Below are 24469 nucleotides of genomic sequence, written 5' to 3'. Positions count from 1 at the left end.
AGGCCACCAGTCCATCACAGGGCTGAGAAAGCTAACAATTAATGCAAAAACCAATACAAGGGAGAGAGAAGCTCATAGCATGTCGCCATCAGTCAAGACTGTTCCCTATATTATTGGTGCATACCCCTGCAAAAGCTGGAAAAATGAAATAATGAGCTTAACATATTATCAAATATGAACAAAACTGAAGCCTCCTGCTTGAACTCCAAAACTATTTCATTAGATAAGGAGTCTCAAAATGGCGGATAGAGGTCACAAGCATGGGTCGAAGGAGTGATGGTATTTGATAGCTTAAAAAAACTGAAATTAAAAGACCTTATGTGGATTGACAAAACATCAGGACAGCAGTTTTTAAAAATATATCCACAACAAGTTTCATCACCAACAATGCGGATTGATTCCCAAGTGAATTAAACTTAAAGTTACCCATGATAGATGCTTCAGGACCTCGGGTGAACTAATGCTTTTTAATTTGAACACCTGATGAGTTCTAATCACTTCTCAACAACCAATTACGACGCCGAATCTTTGGACCATTGGCGTTTTCCATCAATATCAATTCATTAAGTTCTTATAAACACAACATGGGCTCATAAAACACCAGCTAAAAGAAGAATTCAAAGCAGGGAAAATTCTCGACTCACACCGAATGACAACAGTTGGGAACAGATACCAAGAACATTTTTGGAAAATATGAAATGATGCACGCAAATTAGTTTTTTAATCTTTCTTTTCCGCCCCCCCCTTGTCGAAAAACCATTACAGCGCACGCCCGACCTCATTCCATGAGATGAGGTTGCCTGCATGGCTTTCATTAAAATGCAATTGCTTGCTGTTGCTGCGAAGATCATGCATCACAAGCCCATTTTCTGCCTGGTAATGGTACACAAGTTTCCAGGCCTCACTGTAAATGAGTACAGGGCCGGGGTTGTACACCCTACAGTTACCATGCATGATTCATACAGACAGCCCTGCATACACACACACACACACACGACAGTGAGCTGCAGCTGACAAAGTCCCGGCACTGGATTGTGTGTGTGTGTGTGTGTACCACCTACTTTGCTGGGACATTTTATGGGTCCCCGTGAGGAAAAGGGTCTATTTGTGTGCGTGTGCATTTGCGTATGTGTGTGTGTGTGTGTGTGTTAGCAAACCCTTCTGAGTTTGCGTGAACGAAAGCTGAACACAAGGGACAACGTCGACGCTGGCGGTTTCATAGATCACTTTCATATACAACATGCAGGCAATCACAGAGATCCTGGCTGCATACAAAATGGCCCACCACCCTCAGGTAAGTTAGGTAAAACAAAACTGGGATTGACCTCGGGAGTCTTTATGCATGTGACTCACGACTGGCAAAACCGTTTGCTCACAACAAGGGATGGTTTACTGAACGAGAATAGTTACCGTTTCCCATATGCTGCCTGTTGATACTCTTTGCGACGAATACCCGGGCTTACGAATACCAATATTCCCCGTCCCATCAGATATTTATGAGACTCGACTTCAAGGCTCTGCACTCTCAGACATGCAAATAAATGAAAGCCCTGATCCAGTTTAGCTCACAGCTGGCCATAAATATGAGTCTGCTGCTCTCTGGTTTGAGGTGAGGATTGCCCCAGAAAAGATGGGCCTCTCCGCTTGTTTGTAGAAAACAGATTTAATCTCGCAGGCAAATCTAATTCTGCCCGGGTGTCTTTATAATATCCATACTTATCCCTGCCATTGCCCCAACCTCATTTCCTGATATATGTTTCCTGTTTTAAACCCATTTATGGGGGGGTGTTCGAATCCTCACGTTACCTGCAGCTTAGTCGGGCATACCTATAAACACAATTGGCCGTGTCTGAAGGTGGGAAGCCAGATGTGGGTGTGTATCTTGGTCGCTGCACTAGCACCTCCTCGGGTCAGTCGAGGTGCCTGCTCAGGGGGGAGGGGGAACTGGGGGGACTGGCGTGATCCTCCCACGCACTATGTCCCCCTGGTGAAACTCCTCACTGCCAGGTGAAAAGACGCAGCTGGCGACTCCACATGTATGGGAGGAGGCATGTGGTAGTCTGCAGCCCTCCCCGGATCAGCCGAGGGGGTGGAGCAGCGACCGGGACGGCTCGAACAAGTGGAGTAATTGGCCGGATACAATTGGGGAGAAAAAAGGGGGGGGGGTCAAAATAAGCTCATTCATTTGCTGTGGATGGGACAAAATACCAAAATAAGTGCCGAAACAGTCCGTCATTGACAAGGACATCACGGTTGAGTCTTTTCTGGCAGATATCAATGTTAATGACTCCATATCAATATGAATGTTTCGTTTTAGCCCACACTTTTAAGTTGCGTGGCGCTAGCTCCGCAGGCCAGATGTAAGAGGGCAGAAAAGTCCTGCAGGGATACAAGTATGTAACATGGATGCTGGGAACGAGGATGAAGCAATACGTCATGCAAACCACAGCCGTTGCAGATAACGCCAGTGACAAATACATCATTACTTCAGTGCATCAAAAGGCAAAAATCAATGGGCAGCACAAGTCTGGAGACGCAACTTAAACCAACCCTCTGGTATTGATTTGTTTTGCAGAGAGGCGGTGTACAATTTCAAAAACAAATCCAAGTGTTCAGTCTCGGAGGCAGCCTCCACCCAAAATTGACTTTTTCTGGATGCATATTTATCAAAAATGTTTGAAACTTGGCAGATGCAACCAAGATTAATCGTGCCTGTGAATCCCAGACGAACCGGATCAAATTGTGACCTTTCGGTACTTGTGAGCAGAAAGTAAATATCAAGCCCGTCGCAGAGCACCGTGGCTCTCTCGCAATCGTAGGCCTGTGTGTTGACAGAAAATATCCTACTTTGCTGTGAAATTTCTGCACGTCACGGAGAATTAAGTTTGGTTCGGGGCGACGTGACGCAGCTTCTCCAGATCTCGATCCGATTGAGCATCTGTGGGATGGTGCCGGACCAACAAGTCCAATCCACAGTGGCTCCACTATGCAACGTGCAGGATTTGAAGGATGCTCTGCTAATGTTTTGGTGCTGGATACCACAGGATACCTTCAGGGGCCTTGTAGAGTTGTTTTGGCGTCACACGGCGGGCCAACTGCATATTAGGCAGGTGGTCGTAATGATTTGGCTCATCAGTGTATGTCCAGCTCTGCACAGGAGTGTGTGCCTTCGCGGTCGCACAATCGTCACACAACAACCACCCATCTGTAAGGCCGCACCCAGCGTCTGGAATTAATACATGCCGCGCTTAACGCTGAAGCCGCTTCGTCAAATCATCCCAGTCCCAGCAGTTGTCAGATGGTACCTCGCTCAAAAGAGGAGAGAGATTCACCGCCGTCTCTCCAGCTGCTCCCGACGAGCCCCCTCCTCTCACCTTGATAGAAGCCGGTCTGCACAGATGGTAGATTGTAAACTGCCAATTTATTCCACGGTTATCTTCTTACGAACACACATCCGCGCAGGCAGGCAGGCCCTTTGTGTCCCTGAGGACGGGTCATGACGAGGCCATGTCAGTGTAATGGTAGAGGGAAAAGTTTCTGCTTGCAAAAAAAATAATGAAGTCATCCGAGGATAAAACTATGGATTTGGAGAGATGTCTTCTGAAAAACGATACCACCTACAAAACATCATATTTTGTTAAAAAAATAGCACCTTTAAAGCCAAATCCGATGTCTGTTCTTTTTTTTTTTTGGGAGGGGGTTTCTGCCTTTTTCTCCTCAGTTGTATCCGGCCAATTATCCCACTCCTCCGAGCCGTCCCGGTCGCTGCTCCGCCCCCTCTCCTTATCCGGCGAGGGCTGCAGACTACCACATGCCTCCTCCGTCGCCAGCCGCTTCTCGTCACCTGACAGTGAGGAGTTTCGCCAGGGGGGACGTAGCGCGTGGGAGGGTCACGCTATTCCCCCCAGTCCCCCCCCCCCGAACAGGCGCCCTGACCGACCAGAGGAGGCGCTAGTGCAGCGACCAGGACACATACCCACATCCGGTTCCCCGACCGCAGACACGGCCAATTGTGTCTGTAGGGACGCCCCACCAAGCCGGAGGCAACACGGGGACTTGAACCGGGATCCCCGTGTTGGTAGGCCACGGAACAGACCGCCACGCCACCCGGACGCCCCCGATGGCTATTCTTTGACCTAAAAAACAGGATTTTCCCCCTCTCGGCTCTGCAACCCGGTCTTCCCAAGCTTTGTTTAGGAATGGGAGAGCTCCCAATTGTCTTCCACTCCGCCCCGCTCGTTATAAGGTTAATTTACCCCAAGCCCCGGAATAACCGCTTGCTTTTCATTTTCCCCAAGCCCTTGCCTTTTAAATGCCCTACCACTGGGTTGTTGGAAGCAAATCGAGAGCAGGCCTCCCATTACTCAGCATATTGTACCAAACTGCAGACGCCGTAGGGGGTGATCGGAGAGATGCAGAGCACAGCACTAAAGATAAAAACCTGTGAATAACAATTATTTCACGTGTTTACACACGGCCGCTTTGGCTCGCACGCTGTCGACAGCGCTCCCCTTTTTCTGATCACAGATTCAAGTCATAGCCGATATGTTACCGAGGCTTCGGGGTGCCCATTTCCTCTGCTTAGTCTTTGCACTAACCTCCCTGCCAAAGAAACTGAGAGAACAAATACCTCTTAAATTAACGTATTGAAAAAAAACAAACTATAACGATTATCTTTGGGGGGGGGGGGTTAAATTATTTTTTTAAATTGATCAAAACAATCCAAGTGATGCCGAGTCTGCAAAGTGGGAATACTTTCTTACAACAGAATAGTGGGGGTATTAGAGTGTTTTCTGCCTACAAGCCCCCAGATGATTTCACAATGAAACTGTTTGAGGAAAGAGCCTCGGCACAAGTGCTTTTCCACATTTCGTGTTTATCTTTGCAAGGAGAGAACAGAAGACATTTTTCATTTCCTTGGCACAAATCCCGCAGGAGTGTCACTGCTCCGTGGGATGATGCCTGGAACAGAGTTCATATCTTAAACACGCATGCACACACACACACACCAGAGAGAGACAGAGACCAGAGAGAGAGACAGTGACCAGAGAGAGAGAGACCAGATAGAGACAGACAGAGGTCGGGACTTCCTTGTGGAAGGGTGGCACTGGAGGCCTTAAGCAAAAATGAAATTTTACAAACAGGGATCAATAAGAAAATCCCACTGCTGTTATTATCAGCTTAAGGCAAACAGCCGTAGTGACTTAAATGGTGCTTACATTTTCACTCAAGAGCCAAATTTCATCCCGTGTTCATCCCCTATGCTTAGACAGGATTGAAAACAACCATTTAGTTGTTAATCATGCCTCTTGCTATATTTGAATAAGTCTTGTGTGCGCACACACGGACACACAACTGTGTCTGCAGAGGTGAGTCAGAAGGCCGTGGCAGTGCTGCACACACAGAGCTTTCAGGGGCCCCGGCTCCTCGACCGTCAGCGATGCGTTGGAGGTTGGGGTGCGTTGCAAACGTACAACGCAACGTCGGCGATTAACGGCAGCTTTAATGAGGTCTTCCTTTTGTACTTGGCCAACTACCCCACTCTTCCGAGCCGTCCCGGTCGCTGCTCCACCCCCTCTGCCGATCCGGGGAGGGCTGCAGACTACCACGTCTCCTCCCATACATGTGGACTTGCCAGCCGCTTCTCTTCACCTGACAGTGAGGAGTTTCCCCAGGGGGATGTAGCACGTGGGAGGATCGCGTTATTCCTCCCAGTTCCCCCTCCTCCCTGAACAGGCACCCCAAGTGACCAGAGGAGGCGCTAGTGCAGCGAGCAGGACACATACCAACATCCGGCTTCCCACCTGCAGACACGGCCAATTGTGTTCTGTAGGGATGCCCGACCAAGCCGGAGGTAACGCGGGGATTCGAACCGGCGATCCCCGTGTTGGTAGGCAACAGAATAGACCGCCACGCCACCCCGGACGCCCCCTAGGTCTTCCTTTTCATCGGCAGGCCTCTCACAATGCTCATAATTAGACATTCCAGACAAGGAATGACTTACCTTAACGTGTGTAAAAGTACACCAAAGGGAAGCGTCTCCTTATGACAACACTGGAAGCGTCATGAAAATGTGAAAATAAAAAATGAATAAATAAGGTTTGTGTTGGGTCAATCCAAGAAAGCACAGAAATCATTATTATAAAAGGATTATTTTTAATCTCCAGTCACTGAAAAGAAGAAAGCACTCAAAGACGTAATTTATGTATTCAGTTTTTGCCCCATATTTTACCTCCATATTTGTTCGTCCCTCAAGTTCAAGTAATACAAAATAGAGTAATCTGCAGGCGGCTCGTAGGCCCGCCCGAGACCAAAATAAAATTACACGTTACACATGAACAGAAGCAACATTCACTTGAAAATGCAAGCAGCTGCTGTCTTCACAATGCTGTGTGGATATCTGGTAGCAGTAAATACCGCTATCGAAGAAAGATCTTTCTCTCTATGTACAATACAGGGATCCCTCTGGATCTGTTGTAAGAAAATATGATTCTCTAATCAATATATTACAACTTATAGAGGCAAACGGGTCCGTTTTACATCGGTCGCACTCGGCCGGTGGCTCCCTCCCGAACGCAAGATCAACATGTTCACGCGTGTTCTCAGCATATCTGAATGAGTGGCGCGAGAAGCCATTACACCGTCAACTCACCGTGGTCCACACCGTGATAACGTCTGCCGTAGCACATCCAGCAAACACCCTTTGTTTCATGATGACCAATGTACAGAAGAGAACACAGGGAACATTCATAATTAGAGCATGTGATCAACACAAAAAGGCATATGAGTGGGTTACGATAAATAATGTTTGCATGTTATTTTTTTACAGCCTGGGATTCTTGCGTGTCTTTGGGCCCGGAGTTGGTTTTTCGGATGAACGGGTGGCTCAGAAGAAGGAAAAACTCTGATAAAAACACAGTGCCGAGCCTCCTACCGTGTTACTCTGAATCGAGTCCGGCGGTACAAAAACAGCTACTGGAAATTAGTTTTTAACCACCGTCGGACCCTTTGCCTCACTTGCTTCAAAACATTTAACTTATTAGATTGTTTGAAAGCAAATTTCCAACCTTGTGCCTAGTACATGAGTGAGTGAGCTTAAGAAGCACTCATCAACAGCTCAGCGGAGGAATACGAGGAATAACTAGAGAGGCAAATCGGTTTGGCCCAGTACAAAAAAATACTTTTGGCAAAGCAGTCGGTGCCTGGACAAAGCCCTGCTAACATTTCAGGTGTTTCTTGCTGGTCATGTCATTCCAGATGCGGTGCATCTCCTCGGGGGAGATCTGGTGGACAGTCACCACTCGCCGGTAGCGGCAAAGGCTGTAGGCCATCTTCCAGTGATTGAAGCCACTGTTTTGGAAGGGGTGAATGCCCAGCTTGCGGAGGCACACCCCCACGTACACGTCCTCCAGGTGCAGCAGCCTGGTGTGTAGGGATGTTTTGTAAATGAGGTCAGCCACATCTGCTGAGAAGACATACCCAGTGCCAGAGCAGAACGGCGGGTACTTGCTCTCCGGGTACAGATCCCGGGGCATGTACCACTTGCTGCGCATGTCTCTGATTGGCCCACCATTGATGACGTAGCCAGTGAAATACCTCCTTCTGGGCTTGGTGTTGGGCTTCAGGAGGTTGTAGATGAGGTTCTCCATGTTGACAAAGATGTCACTGTCTGTCTTGAGGACATACTGTGCCTTGGGGCAGAAAGTGGCTACCCAGCGCATGCCCATCAAGGTCTTCAGGGTCAGGTTGTGGTAGGAGTCTATAAAGTCCTCCACCACGATGTCGTGGAAGATTTGGCTCTCCTGCTCCACCATCTGGTTGAGGACAACGTCTGCATTGCGTCCCAGCAGGAACAGTGTGACAACGCGCACTTCGGTGAACGTGCTCTCGTCACCCCACGTCTCCCTGATGGCTTGGCGGGCGTCGAACTCCTTGTGTGTGGTGCTGATCAGGATGACAAGGAACGGGGCCTCCGCCTCGCACTTCTTGGCCTCATTGATGAGGTAGTCAAAGTCATGGGGATTGAGCGAGCGCGTGCGAATGTTGCTGAAGGTGGCGTTCTTGTGCGTCTTGGACGTCTTGCGGATGGGGATGGTCAGCTGGCCCACATATGAGGTGGAGGGACGGGACACACTCAGGTACCATAGAGCGCTAGCCCAACAAACCACCGTCAGCACGTAGAGGCAGGAGACCTTTGAAGGCATTGCTGTTCCCTTGGCTGGCGTTAGCATTGGCACGGGAAATGTTGGGGACACGCCTCCATGTGTTGTCTTTGTTCCGGCGGCGCAGCTTGAGGCTGCTTCCACAACAAGCTTGACATTAATTTTAGATAATGGACTGCATGGCAGTCTAGTGTTAGGGTTCCAGCTGGAAAAAAGCAACGCTGAGATTTCTTATCGTGGCCATGGCCTTACTGTGTTCCTCCGTGGCTCTCAGGAGCGAGTCCCCGGGCTTTTCGTTGACAGCATCTAGACACAGATAAGAGAACAGAAGACAGTCAATGGCAACATAAATCACAAATGCATTAAAAAAAAAACCCACTCCAAGTACGACCAATTCGTTGATTTAAGCCGGTCTAACCTTTATTATAATCTAAACTCGAAACTTCAAACGCTACGTTAGTGCTTATGACACAGAAGTTTGGCGCCTTTAGCTAGATTTGTTGCCCAACCAATTCATTACAGTCCATAAAAACCAGGCTACTGGCAAAGCACATGGCACCGTGCCACGACCAGTTACACCATCACTCCATCACAGTCTTTGATAGGAGCCGCGTGGTTTGAAGGGAAGTGACTATCCCAGAGGGGAGGCTCTATTGGTATGGGCTGCTTGGACTGGACTCTGTTTGCAAACGCTGTTTATCTCCCTCTTATCCTCCCCAGACCAGGCGCAGCCCACCAAATGCACCTGTCTCATACAGTTTGAAAAAGAGGGGGAGAAGGCGAGCGAGAGAGAGAGAGAATCTGAAACATTTCCCGAGAGGATTTTTTCATTTTCGCTTTCTCTTTAATTTTCCTGTTTTTCCATCTCCGCATCTCTCTCTCTTTCACTCCTCCTTGACCCCGTCTCCACATCTCGATGTCAAATTGCTCTTGGCACCGGGACCCTTTCTGCTCCGTAATAAGCTTTGCCGTTGTTTATTATGGTGGGGACCGCTGTGGTGTTTACAGGAACTGCATGAAAAAAAACAAAAACCCTTCCTTGTCTTTCTGCTCATGTTTCCAGCTTCCATCAAGTCACCGTGGTCAGCGTACGCAGGAATAGGTCGTAAGAGACGGAACCGGTATACGCTTTGTGGCTGGCGGTACAGTATACGAACCGACAGTTTATTATCGGTGGTGCTTGGGGAGGGGGGTTCAGGTTCACTTCACTTGTGAGAGTCAAAGTAAATCTGCAGAGCGACTTTTTATTCGCTCGCAAGGCGTAATCTTCTCGGCACTGCGGTGGCGCTGTTCCGAGTGCCGACATACACAGATGGTGGAGATGCGTTTCCTCAACGAATAACTGACGGAGGGTGAGAAATCCCATCGATGCCGCGCGAGATAACTGCGCGACGCGTGCTTTCAGAAGTGCAGAGACACTCCCGCTATCACTAGCTATGCTCTCTTTTCTTTTCTTTTTTTTTTGTATAAAGATGGAGGACTCGAGATAAAAACACCAGCTTGCTGAACAAGCCCCGAGATTTCGCCTGTCTGGGAATTAAGGGAAGAGTCTTTTCATCACTAGTTTCTGTTGTTCCCTAACGCCCCCCCCCCGCCGCCCCGGACACCACCACTTTCTTTCTTCCCCTTGTCTTTTGCATCCCTCTCTCTCTCTCTCTCTCTCTCTCTCTCGCTCTCTCTCTGCAATGGACTCATCAATCTCATGGTCCAGTAGAATCCATCTCATCACGGCTGCTTTTCCTCTCCTCCGCCCTCTGATCCTCTCAATCGCTCGCTCCTTCTCTACTTCGGTGGCCGTTTGATCCATCTTTATATGTCTCACTAACTCTCCCTCTACGCTATATCACCCCGCCCACACTCTCTATTTCTCATTTCCCCCCCCTATACATCTTGTTTTCATTATCTTCTTCTGCAGAACTTTGATCACTCTTATTCCCAGTTCACCACGGGCTCCCTTGGTCCCCTCACCCATGCTATCTGGAGCCATCTCTTATTTCGTCATTTCTTTGGTGGGAGTGGGTGTTGGGGGTTGTCTTTCGGTGTCCCATGATGTACCCTCCCCCCACTGATGCTGCGATGACTCCAGCTCACAGCCAGTTTCTCCAAAGCCACTGCAGCGACTCCTCCATTCCAGCTGCCCCAGGATATACACCAACCTCCTCCTCTCCCTTTCGATCACAATCTGTCAATCACCGTCATCCTCATCCCCTTTCCTTGAACCAACTTCTTCTCAACCACAAGGCACTTTACCCTGACCCCACCCCACCGTCATCACCTCTTCACTCTTCATTGACCTACTGAAGGAGACCCTCATTTGTGCCTCCACCATTTGTCAGGGGACTCAATCTGTCCCTATCAGTTTCATTATCTCTCGCTTTACTGTATGTTCCCTTGCCTTATTGCCAATATCCTGCCTTGGCGGCACCCCCACGAATCACAGCAACCTCAATTCCTCTCTGATCAAACTGCAATGTCGTTTGGACAAAGCCGCGTCAGAACTGCATTAACACATTGTGAAAAATCCACCTTTTATTCCCACGATGAGATTGTGCAAGGCCGTGCTATCCTCTTGTATATTACGGAGTGCTTACATTTAATGATAGGGGATTTTTGTTAGCAAATGGCAGCGCAAAGCTCGCGATAAATGGTCTGAATTGCTATAACTCCGAGATCATAATGCTAACCATACAGTTGATTGACATCATTGTCACAGGAATGAATGGCCCATTGATTGCTGCTGCATGCAGGTATGTGAGCATATGTACTGTATGGATGTATGTGTAAGTAAGTATGTATGCATACAAATATGTATGTGAGGTACATAGAGTTGTAGACAAATTACTTGTATATGTAAAGCATAAATGGCCAGTACAGCACGATTCCAATTGTACATTTTAGTAAAGGTTGACAACGGAGGAAAACAATTAAAAATGTTTATTGTACCAAATAGTGGATAAACATCAGTGGGGGAAATATCAAAGTGTAATTATTATTGTGTCTATTGAGTTTTCCCCCCCCCCTCTAATGATGTAAATTGGTTGCCATGACAACACCCTGGCAAGTAGCGGGGAGAGAGAGCGAGAGAGAGAGAAGGAAAGCGACATAGTTTACCAGAGATAGCCTCTGTGAAGTCAATGGAGGAGCCATACAGCCTGCTGTATGTAGCTGTATGTTGGCTACATATGCTAACTGGTTTAAAGGAACCTCCAATAGGAACTATAGTGGTCACTGTTTAAACTACTCACAAATTAAGATATGTATAAAGACTACTTAAATGTTACCAGCTTACTGATATTAGTATTAGTATAAGTGTATTATGAGTCATACATAAGTAGTATATTAGTATAATTCATCCATTATCAAAGCCGCTTATCCTGCTCTCAGGGTCGCGGGGATGCTGGAGCCTATCCCAGCAGTCATTGGGCGGCAGGTGGGGAGACACCCGCGACAGGCCGCCAGGCCATCACAGGGCCGAGACACACACACACACACACACACACACACACACACACACACACACACACACACACACACACTCACACATAGTATAATAAAATATAATAATATTAGCATAAAAGTATAATAGTATTAGTATAATCTATTAGTATATTTCTAATTTACAGTAATTGCACACGATATGTATGATAGCATATGTTGTTTATCTGCTTCAAACTGGCTGTGACACATGGAGTTCCCTTTGGAAAAACGAGGTGATTCCATTCTATTTCTATTCCTATTCTGACCAGAGGAGGTGCTAGTGCAGCGACCAGGACACATATGTGAAGAGTAGGGCAATTCACCAAGTGCAATTGGGGGGGGGGGGGGGTATTCTGGCGAGTATTTCAGCAAGTCCCTGCAAAACCGGCTGCTTCAAGGAGTGGAGCCAATTTGTAGTTGCTGCTTGTTGCAGCTCTGATTTTCCAGAAACCAATAATATAATTCCAGCACGGACGACACTGGATTGCTTCTTCCGGAACGTGGAGACTCTGAAAGGCCAAAAGCGTAACGTCTATTTCAGTGTCTCTAAAATCAAGTGACCCCTATGAGCAAGAAGGAGCTTGGAGGCTAAAGAGATGTGAGTCTCTCTCTCCCTCCCTCTGTCTCTCTCTCATTTTATGTTGCACAAGATAATTAATTGCCGTCATTAGCTTGACGCAGAATGACCTTGCTTGAGGGTGGGCAATGACTGTTTATGTAAGTGAGAGAGCGAGAGAGAGAGAGAGAGGGAGAGCGAGCATCTAATTTGCCTATGTGTATTAAAACTGTCTGTGGGGACTCACAGTCCTAAGTAAATCAGTCAGTATGGAAGCACAGGAGTGACAAGTACAGCCACCGTAACTGGTTCAATTTTATAGATTCAATGACTTGCCGATGAAAGTGGAGAAAAACAACCCTCGCTTGCGTCCGTCACGTGCACCTTTTTTACGACTGCTGGGCTAGGCAGAGCTGTCGGAGCATCCTCAGTCCACGCCGTCTGTACATCACAGCATCATGATGGGGTAATATAGGAACGGGTGCGTGAAGCAGCCCGAAAACAGCTTCCAACAGAGAATGAGACACCGGAGTGATGGAAGTGGAAAATAATCTGCTGTATTAGACATGGGGGGGAAAAAGGTGCATAAAACCACATATGAAACGGGACTGATCTTAAACGGCGCTCGCTCGCCAATATGACTTGTGAATGGGGCGTCATCTGTGGAGCCTAGACGACGACTTCCACACAGCAGCTGCATCCCGGGAAGTGTGAAACAGGCCACGGAGTACAGATTCAGGGTCACTGCATGGGAATATTGCAGTATATAGGAAGTGTGGATGTGAATATTGTGCCGGAGATGTTCCGCTATTATTATTTCAATAACAGCGCAGGAGGGTGACCTGACCTTTCATACATGGCAATATCTGTATTTATTAATCATAAGGCCACAGCTGTGGTCCTTGGCAAACAGGCCTGCATCTGATACACACACACACACACACACACACACACACACACTAACTCATTCTCTCTCTCTCTCTCTCTCTCTCTCTCTCTCTCTCTCTCTCTCACACACACACACACACACACCCAGAGGAACTCAACGTTTCTCTAGCCCATACACAGTACACATAAGATCGAACATGTGCTGTGCATACTTGCTCATAATACACAAACACACACACACGTCTTATCCCGAGTCCCTACTGTGAACCTTAAGATAAGCTCATCAGGAGGCTCATAAGTGCTTAGATACAGAAAAACAGCCTGATGGTCTTTTATTCAGCTTTTTTTTTTTGTTGTTTATCCTCTTTTCCTGCAGTCTTCCCGCCTGTAAAGCCCATCCTGCTGTTTTCTAAACACTCAAAAGAGGAATTAACGTGCACACAAATCGACTGCGGACGGCTGAATTTGGTCGGCGTCCTGCTTCGTTCGAGCGAGTCGCAATTAAAATGTCATGGCTGACAGCTCACGACATGGCCCCGGCCATGCCTTTGTTTGCTGGATAATAAACGACTTAACAGCTGATGTGTAGTACCGCGGCCCGTCATACGGTGTGTATTACAGGCTGTGGACTGGGCACTTGGTGCCTACTGCATAGCCGCTGAATGCAAAGCTGCTTAGGAGTGACCGAGGAAACGGGATATCAATAGTGTCCAGCAGATCTGGCTGCAGAAACAGGAGGCGGATTCCCACATCGCTGGTCCAGGACCAGACTCGACTGGTTCAAACACAGGCCATCGTCAGGTAGAGTCTCGCTCTGCTTTGCTACTGTTAATTCTGAATATTAGTGCAATGCTTCATATTTTGCGGCACGGTGGAGCAGTGGTTAGCGCGGTCGCCTCACAGCAAGAAGGTCCTGGGTTCGAAACCCGGGGTTGTCCAACCTTGGGGGGGGGGGGGGTCGTCCTCTGTGTGGAGTTTGCATGTTCTCCCCGTGTCTGTGTGGGTTTCCTCCGGGGGCTCCGGTTTCCTCCCACAGTCCAGAGTCCTGTCGGTCAGGTGACTCGGCCGTACTAAATTGTCCCTAGGTGTGTTTGTGTGTGTGGTTCCCATGATGGTCTGGCAGCCTGTCCAGGGTGTCTCCTCACCAGCTGCCCAATGACTGCTGGGATAGGCTCCAGCATCCCGCGACCCCAATTTGGATAGATGGCTTGGATAATGGATGGATGCATGGTTCATATTTCCTCAGTAACACAACTTTTCAGCATTCCTCGTTTACACAGAGATGTCATTCAAATTTATGCAAAATGTTGTATAGCTGGGCTGTTTTTCAAACACACATTTAAATAACAAAAAATAAATCTAAAAAGTAAATGTTAAGTTATATTGCCCACACCGTCTTGGTTTTGTACCGTTTTTTTTACTTTTTCTTACTGTTGTGTTGAAAAGGTCACTGTGAAAAAATGCAACTCGATTTGCGAGCAACGTGAAAACCCACTTGGCAATAAATCTAATTGAATTTTGACGCATAACTGCATTTCCACATTCTCGTAATTCAAAACATGCGGGACTTGCAGAGCCGTGCAACACAATGAGCAACAGGAAGTTTCAAGTTCTTCTTGCAAATTAGTTTTGTCGACTTTGCTTGACTTGTGCGACTTCACAGTACCCGGAGTTCTGTGATTAATTTGAGCCATGATCAACAATCTGACGTCCGGCGCAGGCTGAGACAACAGTTCAGAGATGTTTTGGTCTGCAGAGCAAAAAAAGTAAATATATAAATATGTATATGCAAGCCAGCACAGCCTCGCTCAGACGGGCTGAGTTTGCTTTATGGAGTTATCGACCCCAGACAGGCACCGAACCGGTCTTTGCTAAAGGGCTGGGGTATTAGCACCGGCAGCTTGTCCACGGCACGCAGACCTGCGCTCCGAATGCCGAATTCCCACAGAAATGTAAAATGACAACTTGATTCATGCAGGGAATATTATTCACCGTCTTTGCGTGGAACATCGCTATCGTGCATTATTTAAACCCACTGCCGCACCACATGAGGATCAAGGTGCAGATGCACGGAATCCAGCGAGAATGCTTCTGGACCACTGAACGCTCCGCCCACCGGATCACTGAACGCTCCGCCCACCGGACCACTGAACGCTCCGCCCACCGGATCACTGAACGCTCCGCCCACCGGATCACTGAACGCTCCGCCCACTGGATCAATGAACGCTCTGCCCACTGGATCAATGAATGATCTGCCCACTGGATCACTGAACGCTCCGCCCACCGGACCACTGAACGCTCCGCCCACTGGATCAATGAATGATCTGCCCACTGGATCACTGAACGCTCCGCCCACCGGACCACTGAACGCTCCGCCCACTGGATCACTGAACGCTCCGCCCACCGGATCACTGAACGCTCCGCCCACCGGATCACTGAACGCTCTGCCCACTGGATCACTGAACGCTCTGCCGACCGGATCACTGAACGCTCCGCCCACTGGATCACTGAACGCTCCGCCCACTGGATCACTGAACGCTCCGCCCACCGGATCACTGAACGCTCCGCCCACCGGATCACTGAATGCTCGGCCCACTGGACCACTGAACGCTCCGCCCACCGGATCACTGAACGCTCCGCCCACCGGACCACTGAACGCTCTGCCCACTGGACCACTGAATGCTCCGCCCCCCGGACCACTGTACGCTCCGCCCACCGGACCACTGTACGCTCCGCCCACCGGATCACTGAACGCTCTGCCCACCGGACCACTGAACGCTCCGCCCACCGGACCACTGAACGCTCCTCCCACCGGATCACTGAACGCTCCGCCCACCGGATCACTGAACGCTCCGCCCACCGGACCACTGAACGCTCCGCCCACCGGACCACTGAACGCTCCGCCCACCGGATCACTGAACGCTCCGCCCACCGGACCACTGAACGCTCCGCCCACCGGATCACTGAACGCTCCGCCCACCGGATCACTGAATGCTCCGCCCACCGGACCACTGAACGCTCCGCCCACCGGACCACTGAACGCTCCTCCCACCGGACCACTGAACGCTCCGCCCAGAGGGCAGAGCTTGGTTTTGGTTTGTCTGCTGGCTGAGTCACAAACTTTCTCATTTTACAGCTAAACAGTGTACTACTACTACTACTACTACTACTACTTTCGGCTGCTCCCGTTAGGGGGCGCCACAGCGGATCATCTGTTTCCATCTCTTCCTGTCCTCTGCATCTTCCTCTGTCACACCAGCCACTTGGATGTCCTCCCTCACCACATCCATAAACCTCCTCTTTGGCCTTCCTCTTCTCCTCTTCCCTGACAGCTCCATCTTCAGCATCCTTCTCCCAGTATATCCAGCATCTCTCCTCCACACATGTCCAAACCATCTCCATCTCGCCTCTCTTGCTTTGTCTCCGAACCGTCCAACCTGAGCTGTCCCTCTAATATACTCGTTCCCAATCCTGTCTTTCTTCATCACTCCCAATGGAAATCTTCGCGTCTTCAACTCTGCCACCTCCAGCCTTTTCTTTTTACAGCTAAAGAGCGCACTAAAATATGTTTCTGGAAACATCCGGGGCGAGAAACTGGCAACGGAATCTTCATTCATATTTGATCAGCGCTGCCTAGTTTTGACAGTTTGATCTGGGTTTCGCGAGCCGGGTGCGTTGCGCTGGACGGACTCATTTGCATAAAGTTAAGGTCGAGTCGTGTCTATGCAAATTCAGATACAGCGAATAGCCCGTCAACTCGCCATGCCACATCCGTCATGCACCGCACGGCCAGATCTCCTGCTCTCCATATGAATAGCATCCGTAGACTTGACATCCACCGCGCGGCTCGGGTCCTGGGCTGTTCCCACCGGTGGCATCTGGACACTGCTCGGCATCCTCCTCATCATAGATTTTATAATTCCACTATAATGCTGTTATCCTCTTTCAATGTTGTATCGTGTAAATGGTGTGCACACAACATCCATTGCACATCTGTCCATCTTGGGAGAGAGATCCCTCTTCTGTTGCTCTCCCTGAGCTTTCTCCCTGTTGTTTCCCCCTGTTAAAGGATGCTTTTTTTTAGGGAGTTGCTCTTTATCCGATGCGAGGCGAGGGTCTAAGGACAGGATGCTGTATTGCTGCAACGCCCACTGAGGCACATTTGTAGTTTGTGATATTAGGCTATACAAATCAAACTGACTGGACTTGACATCCATTAACGGTGGATCCGGTGTCGTTACCTGCACCTTTCAGCTGCTCCAAGCACAGACGGTGGACTCGGTTTAGCCTCGGAGTACCTCTCATAACCTCAAATTAAATGTAATAAGCGATGCATTCAGTCTTGCTGGTAAAACAGCTGGTGGAGGCCAAATGATTGAAGGATGGTGGGGGGGAAGACGGCAGGGTGTTATTTCTGGAAGTGAGAGTGCTTTCTCTTTTTGACGCTGTCAAAACCAAGTCAATGCAAAAAGCAGCTCAGCAGTCACAGGAGATTGGAGCACTATTAGCCGCCATCGCTCTGCCTCCAGAAGTCGGGGTACTGAACTGTTCAAGGAAGGCATCAGAGCTTTATTGACTGTGGGAAGCAGGGTTTTCTTTTCTTTTCTTTCTTTTTTCTTTTGCCGAGTGAGCGTGCAATCTTTTTTTTAGCACCGTGCACACTCCCATTCATAGATCAGCTGCAAAGTTCCACATCAGTTTTCCAGCCTAACAGTAACTTCTGACATCCGCCAGACTGGACCACTTTTTTTTTTTTTTACCCGCCCTTTTTCTCCCCGGTTGCACCCGTTCAACTACCCCGCTCTTCCGAGCCGTCCCGGTCGCCGCTCCACCCCCTCTTCCGACCCGGGGAGGTGCTGCAGACTACCACGTGCCTCCTCCCGTACATGTGGAGTCGCCAGCCGCTTCTTTTCACCTGACAGTGAGGAGTTTCGCCACGCTATTGCCCCGACCGAACACAGGAGGCGCTAGTGCAGCGACCGGGACACGTACCCACATCCGGCTCCCCCACCGCAGACACGGCCAATTGTGTCTGTATAGGGACTCCTGACCAAGATGGAGGTCACACGGCGATCCCCGTGGTGTTATAGGCAACGGAATAGACCGCCGAGGCCACCCGGGCGCCCTGGACCACCTTACAGGTCCTGATGCTCTGAAGACCACAGGATTATGGGGGGGGGGGGGGGGTAAAAAAAACCAATCCAACCATTTTGAACCATTATCCACGTTCCTCGGCGTGCCGGGTCCGTGTCAATAGCAGGCCGCTCTGCACGCTCCAGACTGCACTTTTCAACCCGCCTTACGGTCCTTTATCAACATCGCTGTTCACCGGAGCGCTAACACCATCTTGTAAAAAAAAGACGGGAGTTTCACATTTTATTCTGCCAGACAGACTGTAATCACGCCGAGTGTCTGGCCACGTTTACGGCCGGCGTTAACATATTTCCCATTACTTCAGCCGTGTCATGATCACATTAACACCCCGTGCAGAAAAGTAGCTCAGGTGTGTTCGAATCCGTCTCGCTACTCAGGTCATTTCCTCACGTACAGCTTAACGGGTTTTTTTTTCCAGGCTGTCACCTTGCCTCTCATTTCCCCCCGCCCACGTTATCAAGCCCGGCTGCAACCCCTTTCATATGTGTGTGTCTCGCCTTCTGCTTGGCTTCACGGGGCCGACGAATACAGTAGATGCCGCGCATTTAGCGCCACTTTCTTGTCGACGCCGCCAAATTGGTTTCCAGCTCAGGAGCTCAGGCGGGTGCATTTCACACCCGCGTCTTCGCCTCGCCCGTGTACGGCGGGATCGGCGCCGCCGCCTGTCTGACGAGCCGCGGGCCCTCCGGGAGGCGATATTATGAACCCTACATAGCCCTCGCCAAAATCCCGTACCCTGTCCCAAATCTCGCGAACGGACGCCGGATTTCCGCTGCGTTGCTAAGGAAACAATCAACTATCAACTCGGTGCGAAGCAAAGCTAACGTTAGCTACCTTCAATTTTGTAATTTTGTATTTTTCGCAATTTTGGACAGCTGGCTGCTTTTGTAATTTTGGACTGCTGGCTGTCAACAACAGAACGGAGGTAAGTAACGTTAGTTGTCTGAAAATGAACATATATCTAATAAATAGACTTTCTCACATTTAAGAAAGCTGATCAGTAAGTTGTTACCTGTGTATAAAAAAATAATCAAAATATTAAGTTACATAACTTATGAATCGTCTAAAAAGTGAACCATGGGGTTGAAATTATGATTGTGAGGGAAAGAATAGCCTTAAGTTGACTAACCTAACAATTTTAGGTTACAAGGTCTGCCTCTGCTCCTTGGATACGTTATTGGTATTATATTAATGTTGATTGTGGATAACTTAGACAGGTTAAATTGTGGGTGTACAGCGTTTCCTTGATGAGCGCTAACCCCATAACAACATATTTTCGCGTTGCTACGGTGGCGCACACGTGACAAAGCCAGAAACGGGATTTTGGCGAGGCCTATGTAGGGTTCATAATATCGCCTCCGGGAGGAAGGACACGGCGGAGACGGTAAACGCCGATTCACAGTGTTGGTTTGCCGACGCTCTCTTAAAGGGCCGGCGCTCAGCTGATTACAGGCGTCCGGTTAGAGGGCGGGGCTCTGACTTGATGCGCCACAGAGACTTTCAAGTCCACAAGCTTAGATCCCGCCCAGCTTTTCAGCACATCCGGGCTGCGTCTGAAATCACCTGCTACGTACCACATTCAATCAGTGTGAGGTTAACGAGTACAGCGGCTTTTTGGACACACGACATCGTCGTAGAGCCGTGCCACTTCTACCAACAGAAACTAGTGTGGTGACCAGGATCTTTACTCAGAACACAAAAACTTCCATTGATTTTTTGTTGTTGTTATCCCCCCCCTTTTTTTTCTCCCCAATTGTATCCGTCCGATTACCCCACCCCTCCAAGCTGTCCTGGTCTCTGCTCCACCCCCTCTGCCGATCCGGGGAGGGCTGCAGACTACCACATGCCTCCTCCCATACACGTGGAGTCGCCAGGCGCTTCTTTTCACCTGACAGTGAGGAGTTTCACCAGGGGGACGTAGCGCGTGGGAGGATCACGCTATTCTCTCCAGTCCCCCCCGCCGAACAGGCGCCCCGACAGACCAGAGGAGGCGCTAGTGCAGCGATCAGGACACATCCACATCCGGCTTCCCACCTGCAGACACGGCCAATTGTGTCTGTAGGGACTCCCGTCCAAGCCGGTAACATGGGGATTCGAACTGGCGATCCCCGTGTTGGTAGACAACAGAATAGACTGCTACGCCACCCAGACACCCTACTATCATTGGTTTTAACTACTAGATCGTCTCATCATCAGCCACTTCTCCAGGGTCGGGTCACGGTGGCAGCAAGCTAAGTAAGGCACTTCAGGCGTCCCTCTCCCCAGCAACGTCCTCCAGCTGCTGCTGGGGGATCCCAAGACATTCCCCGGCCAGATTGGACATGTAGTCCCTCCAGCGAGTTCTGGGTCTACCCCGGGGTCTCCTCCCGGGTGGACGTGCCCGGAAAACCTCCAAAGGAAGGCTCCTAGGAGGCCTCCTAATCAGATGCCCAAACCACCTCAGCTGGCTCCTTTTGACGCAAAGGAGCTCTACTCCGAGCTGCCTCTGGATGTCCGAGCTCTTCACCCTTTCTCTAAAGCTGAGCCCAGACACCCCACGGAGGAAACTCATTTCAGCCGCTCTCCATTTACCAGTCAATCTCTGTTCCAACCCTCACCTGTGGCCATGAGCTTTGGGTAGTGACCGAAAGGGTGAGATCGCAGGTACAAGCGACTCAACGACGAGATCTCCCACGTCATACTTACGACCCCTGCCATTTTTGGCTGTTATCCATCGTGAAGTATCCCAATGCGGAGCGGGATACCCATGCCCGCGTAGTGTCCCGTGTTGGAATGCTATGATAATTTTCCCCATACTGCAGCTGCAGATGCCGGCGTGCTATTTCGGCACACTCAATACGGTTTCAGGGCTTCTTCCCGGCCCTGCTGAAACACACACATCCTGTGCAAACAGGCAGGCAGGTTAATGGTGTACAGGTGGTCCTTCATTACCCAGATGAGCCACTGCTAACTGTGCCTGCCTCCACACCGACATCTGAACCACACCCCTGCAGGAGCACGTCGATGCCGGCTGTAAAAAAGGGGGTCCTCGTGTCAGCTGCCGTCTCCAGTGACCAGCAGGCGCTTTTTGTTGTGTTTTTTTTTGTGTTTTTTTTTTTTTTTTGCACGCACGCCTGGAAAACAAAGCAAAGAGGCGATCGATCGTAGCCCGCAGCACAGGTTGTAGAAACAGCGAGCGCTGCCAACCTTCTGGACCCCTCTTCCTCTGCTTCCTGCCGGGCTCACTTGAACTCTTCCTCTCTTCCATCCCCTCTCTCTCTCTCTCTCTCTCCCCCCCCTCTGCTCCCCCGTCAACGTGTCAAGGCGTCCACGGCCGTCTTCCCGACAAACGGCGTGCAGAGAGAGCGCTTCATTCGTTTCTCGTTCCCTTTCGCGACGTCCTTCACGGAGCGAGCCAATCGAAATGCTGATACATCGTTAGAGGTTCATATCTCATGGGCCCGACAACCAGCTGAACACCCCCCCCCCCCACACACACATTTACATAACCAAAGAACAAACACAACTTCCCATGCACACACACACACATGGATGCAGACACTGACGCTGTGTACAGGAAAGCAATCTCATCATTAGGTCGCCTCTCTGGGATGCTAATGAGAGAGAGCGTCTCGGAAACGGCACAGTGTTATCGGTTTTGGCCGGCAGCGGACAAATGGAACAATATCCTCTAAGCAGGAATCACTGCGGAGCATCTGCTATTGAGAGACGCACTTGTCCCTTATTTATTTCTTAATTAATCACATTGACCACACCTGCTTAACTTGACAGATGGCGCGTTGATACGAGATGACGCACGGACGGACGAGGGATTGTGCGACAGCCGGGCAGATGGACGGGTCGCACGGAGACGGGCGGACAGCTATAAACTGACAAGAATTATGCAAACTCGGAGGCGCACGCGCGCACACAACAATCAGTCAGGACACGTTGCGGACCGCCGTACGCCGCTGTTGTTATCAGACAGCCCGAGTTTATGAAACGCACAAGCTGGAATACATGCATCCACACGGGCCGAAGGATATCGGATAGAGACATGCAACACACACAGAGGCACGGTCATGTGCGTATAAACACACACACACACACACACACACACACACAGAGCGTAGCTCTCCCTTATCTCCGTAAGACGCCACGACGGCCAGCAGCACCAAGTGCTGCACACACGATGGATATCGGCGTGGTTCGGGGATTCGGAGATTAAAAGGCCGTATGTTCGCCACAGGGACCGCGCCGCTGCAGCCCGTCTTTTAGTGCCAGTGTGCGCGCGCGCGCGCACGCACACGCACGCACGCACGTGCACACGAGCAAATTAAATTCGCACAACCTCATCAATTTTTCATTTTAAGAAATTTGAACTTCAGCTCACGACGGGAAAAAAAAAATCCGGCTAATTTATTCAATTACTGAATTCGCTTGCACGATCACACAAAAACCGCCCCCCCCCCCGTCCTTGCACAACACACACACACACACACACTCACAAAAATGCCTGTGCACACAGACAATCAGTCATTATTTACAGCAGCTAATTGAGTTAAGAAAACATCTGGAAGGCACTAATTGAGACAGAGGATCAGTGTCACTTCAAACACGGGCATACGCTGCTCGCCGGTCGCAGAATTACTTCCCTTGCAACCGGGCCCCGGCCGCGGCGCCACGGTCCGACCCAGCGGGACGACGAGCTATCAGAGAGCCCATCTGACAGCTGGCCGACAGGGGCGAGTGCGGTGTGGAGGCCGTCTGGACACATCCTATTAAACAGCAGGGCGTAGACAACTGCATCTGTCTAGATAACACACAGGCAGCTGGAGGCTGTGGTTGTGTTGGTGGGGGGGGGGGATGCATGCAGAGGCAGGGATGGGGAAGAGGAGACAGGCACGCGAGCAGCTTCCCCCCCCCCCTTTAAATCAAACCCGTACCAGGAGGAAGAGGTGACGGCCGCAATCCACCAGCATCACCACCACGGCTGTCTTCCTGTTTTGTTTTGTTTTTTTGGCTCCTCCCCCCCTTTTCTCCCAATTGTATCCGGCCAATCACCCCACTCTTCCGAGCCGTCTCGGTCGTTTCTCCGCCCCCCCTGCCGATCCGGGGAGGTGCTGCAGACTACCACATGCCTCCTCCCATACATGTGGAGTCGCCAGCCGCTTCTTTTCACCTGACAGGGAGGAGTTTCGCCAGGGGGACGTAGCGCGTGGGAGGGTTACGCTATTCCCCCGAGTCCCCCCCCCCCCCGAACAGGCGTCCCGACTAACCAGAGGAGGCGCTAGTGCAGCAACCAGGACACATACCCACATCCGGCTTCCCACCCGCGGACACGGCCAATTGTGTCTGTAGGGACGCCCGACCAAGCCGGAGGTAACACGGGGATTCAAACCGGCGATCCCCGTGTTGGTAGGCAACGGAACAGACCGCCACGCCACCCGTCGTCCTGTTTCTATAAGGTAGTGTACGTATTTCTCCTTGTGGAACGAGGAGTGTGTGTGGGGTCCGTCACATGCACACACCTGGTTCGCTGTCTTGGCTGCAGGCTGGCAGACATCCTGTTAGCTGCTCTGCTGAGCCCGAGAGCCGAGCGGGGCCGCAGACGAGGAATGCTGCCACAATTAGCTTGTCTTCCCTCTCTCTCTCTCTCTCTCTCTCTCTCTCTCTCTCTCTCTCTCTCTCTCTCTCTCTCTCTCTCTCTCTCTCTCTCTCTCTCTCTCTCTCTCTCTCTCTCACACACACCTGCCACTGCTGATGGCAGCACAGGTTGAGGACATGCAGCTTCAGCACTTTGACAGTAAGCAACACTCAACACCACCAAGAGGGCACTGTATAAATCAAACACACATGCACGCGCGCGCACGCACACACACACACACACACACGCACACACACACACACACACACACACACACACACACACACGGCTATGATATAAGTGTGCTAGAAAGCAGAGGTCCTCACTCTTGGGAGTGTGCACTAAAATGATCAATACTGATCCCACACAGTAAGGAGAGAAGAGACTGCCACAGGAAGACACGGAGAGTACAGCATAGCTGGTTTAAAGATCGCATCTTATTATTAATCTGGTGTCTTCCTGCCTCAATTCACCACAGGTCAGTCAGGTCTGCACGGCTCGCTGTTTGCAATACGCGGTACAACGGTTGCACATTTGTGTCACTCAAAGTGACTGTTGAGGACGTGACTTGGACACGAGCGGGGGTCATCTTAATTTGGAAATCCC

At 50.1% G+C, this 24469-nt stretch overlaps 2 protein-coding genes across 2 annotated transcripts; both read right to left on the bottom strand.

Moving 5' to 3' along the window:
* Window positions 1–7217: 7217 nt before the first annotated feature.
* LOC130131698 (beta-1,3-galactosyltransferase 1-like) lies at window positions 7218–8222 on the bottom strand. The gene has a single exon (XM_056301481.1). It carries the CDS (start codon window positions 8202–8204, stop codon window positions 7218–7220), a length of 987 nt encoding a protein of 328 aa, XP_056157456.1. The 5' UTR covers window positions 8205–8222.
* A 133-nt stretch (window positions 8223–8355) lies between these two features.
* Window positions 8356–19866, bottom strand: LOC130131782 (keratin, type I cytoskeletal 9-like). The gene is made up of 3 exons (XM_056301563.1): window positions 19812–19866; window positions 15181–16191; window positions 8356–8468 (listed from the first exon to the last, which is right to left on the bottom strand). The coding sequence occupies exons 1-3, from the start codon at window positions 19864–19866 to the stop codon at window positions 8356–8358; spliced, it is 1179 nt and encodes a 392-aa protein (XP_056157538.1).
* Between the last annotated feature and the right edge of the window lie 4603 nt (window positions 19867–24469).

Source organism: Lampris incognitus, chromosome 21, assembly GCF_029633865.1.
Source record: "Lampris incognitus isolate fLamInc1 chromosome 21, fLamInc1.hap2, whole genome shotgun sequence".
Classification (NCBI taxonomy): Eukaryota; Metazoa; Chordata; class Actinopteri; order Lampriformes; family Lampridae; genus Lampris; species Lampris incognitus.
The sequence above is the reverse complement of the archived record's forward strand: the minus strand, read 5'-3'. Positions and strand labels throughout refer to the sequence as shown.

Coding starts and splice junctions, on each gene's coding strand:
- LOC130131698 (XM_056301481.1), bottom strand. CDS start 8,204: ATGCCTTCAAAGGTCTCCTGCCTCTACGTGCTGACGGTGGTTTGTTGG.
- LOC130131782 (XM_056301563.1), bottom strand. CDS start 19,866: ATGTCGTGTGTCCAAAAAGCCGCTGTACTCGTTAACCTCACACTGATT. Junction 16,192..19,811: donor CCTCACACTGATTGAATGTG/GTACGTAGCAGG, acceptor TTTGTGACTCAG/CCAGCAGACAAACCAAAACC. Junction 8,469..15,180: donor GGTGGGCGGAGCGTTCAGTG/GTCCAGAAGCAT, acceptor ATCTGTGTCTAG/ATGCTGTCAACGAAAAGCCC.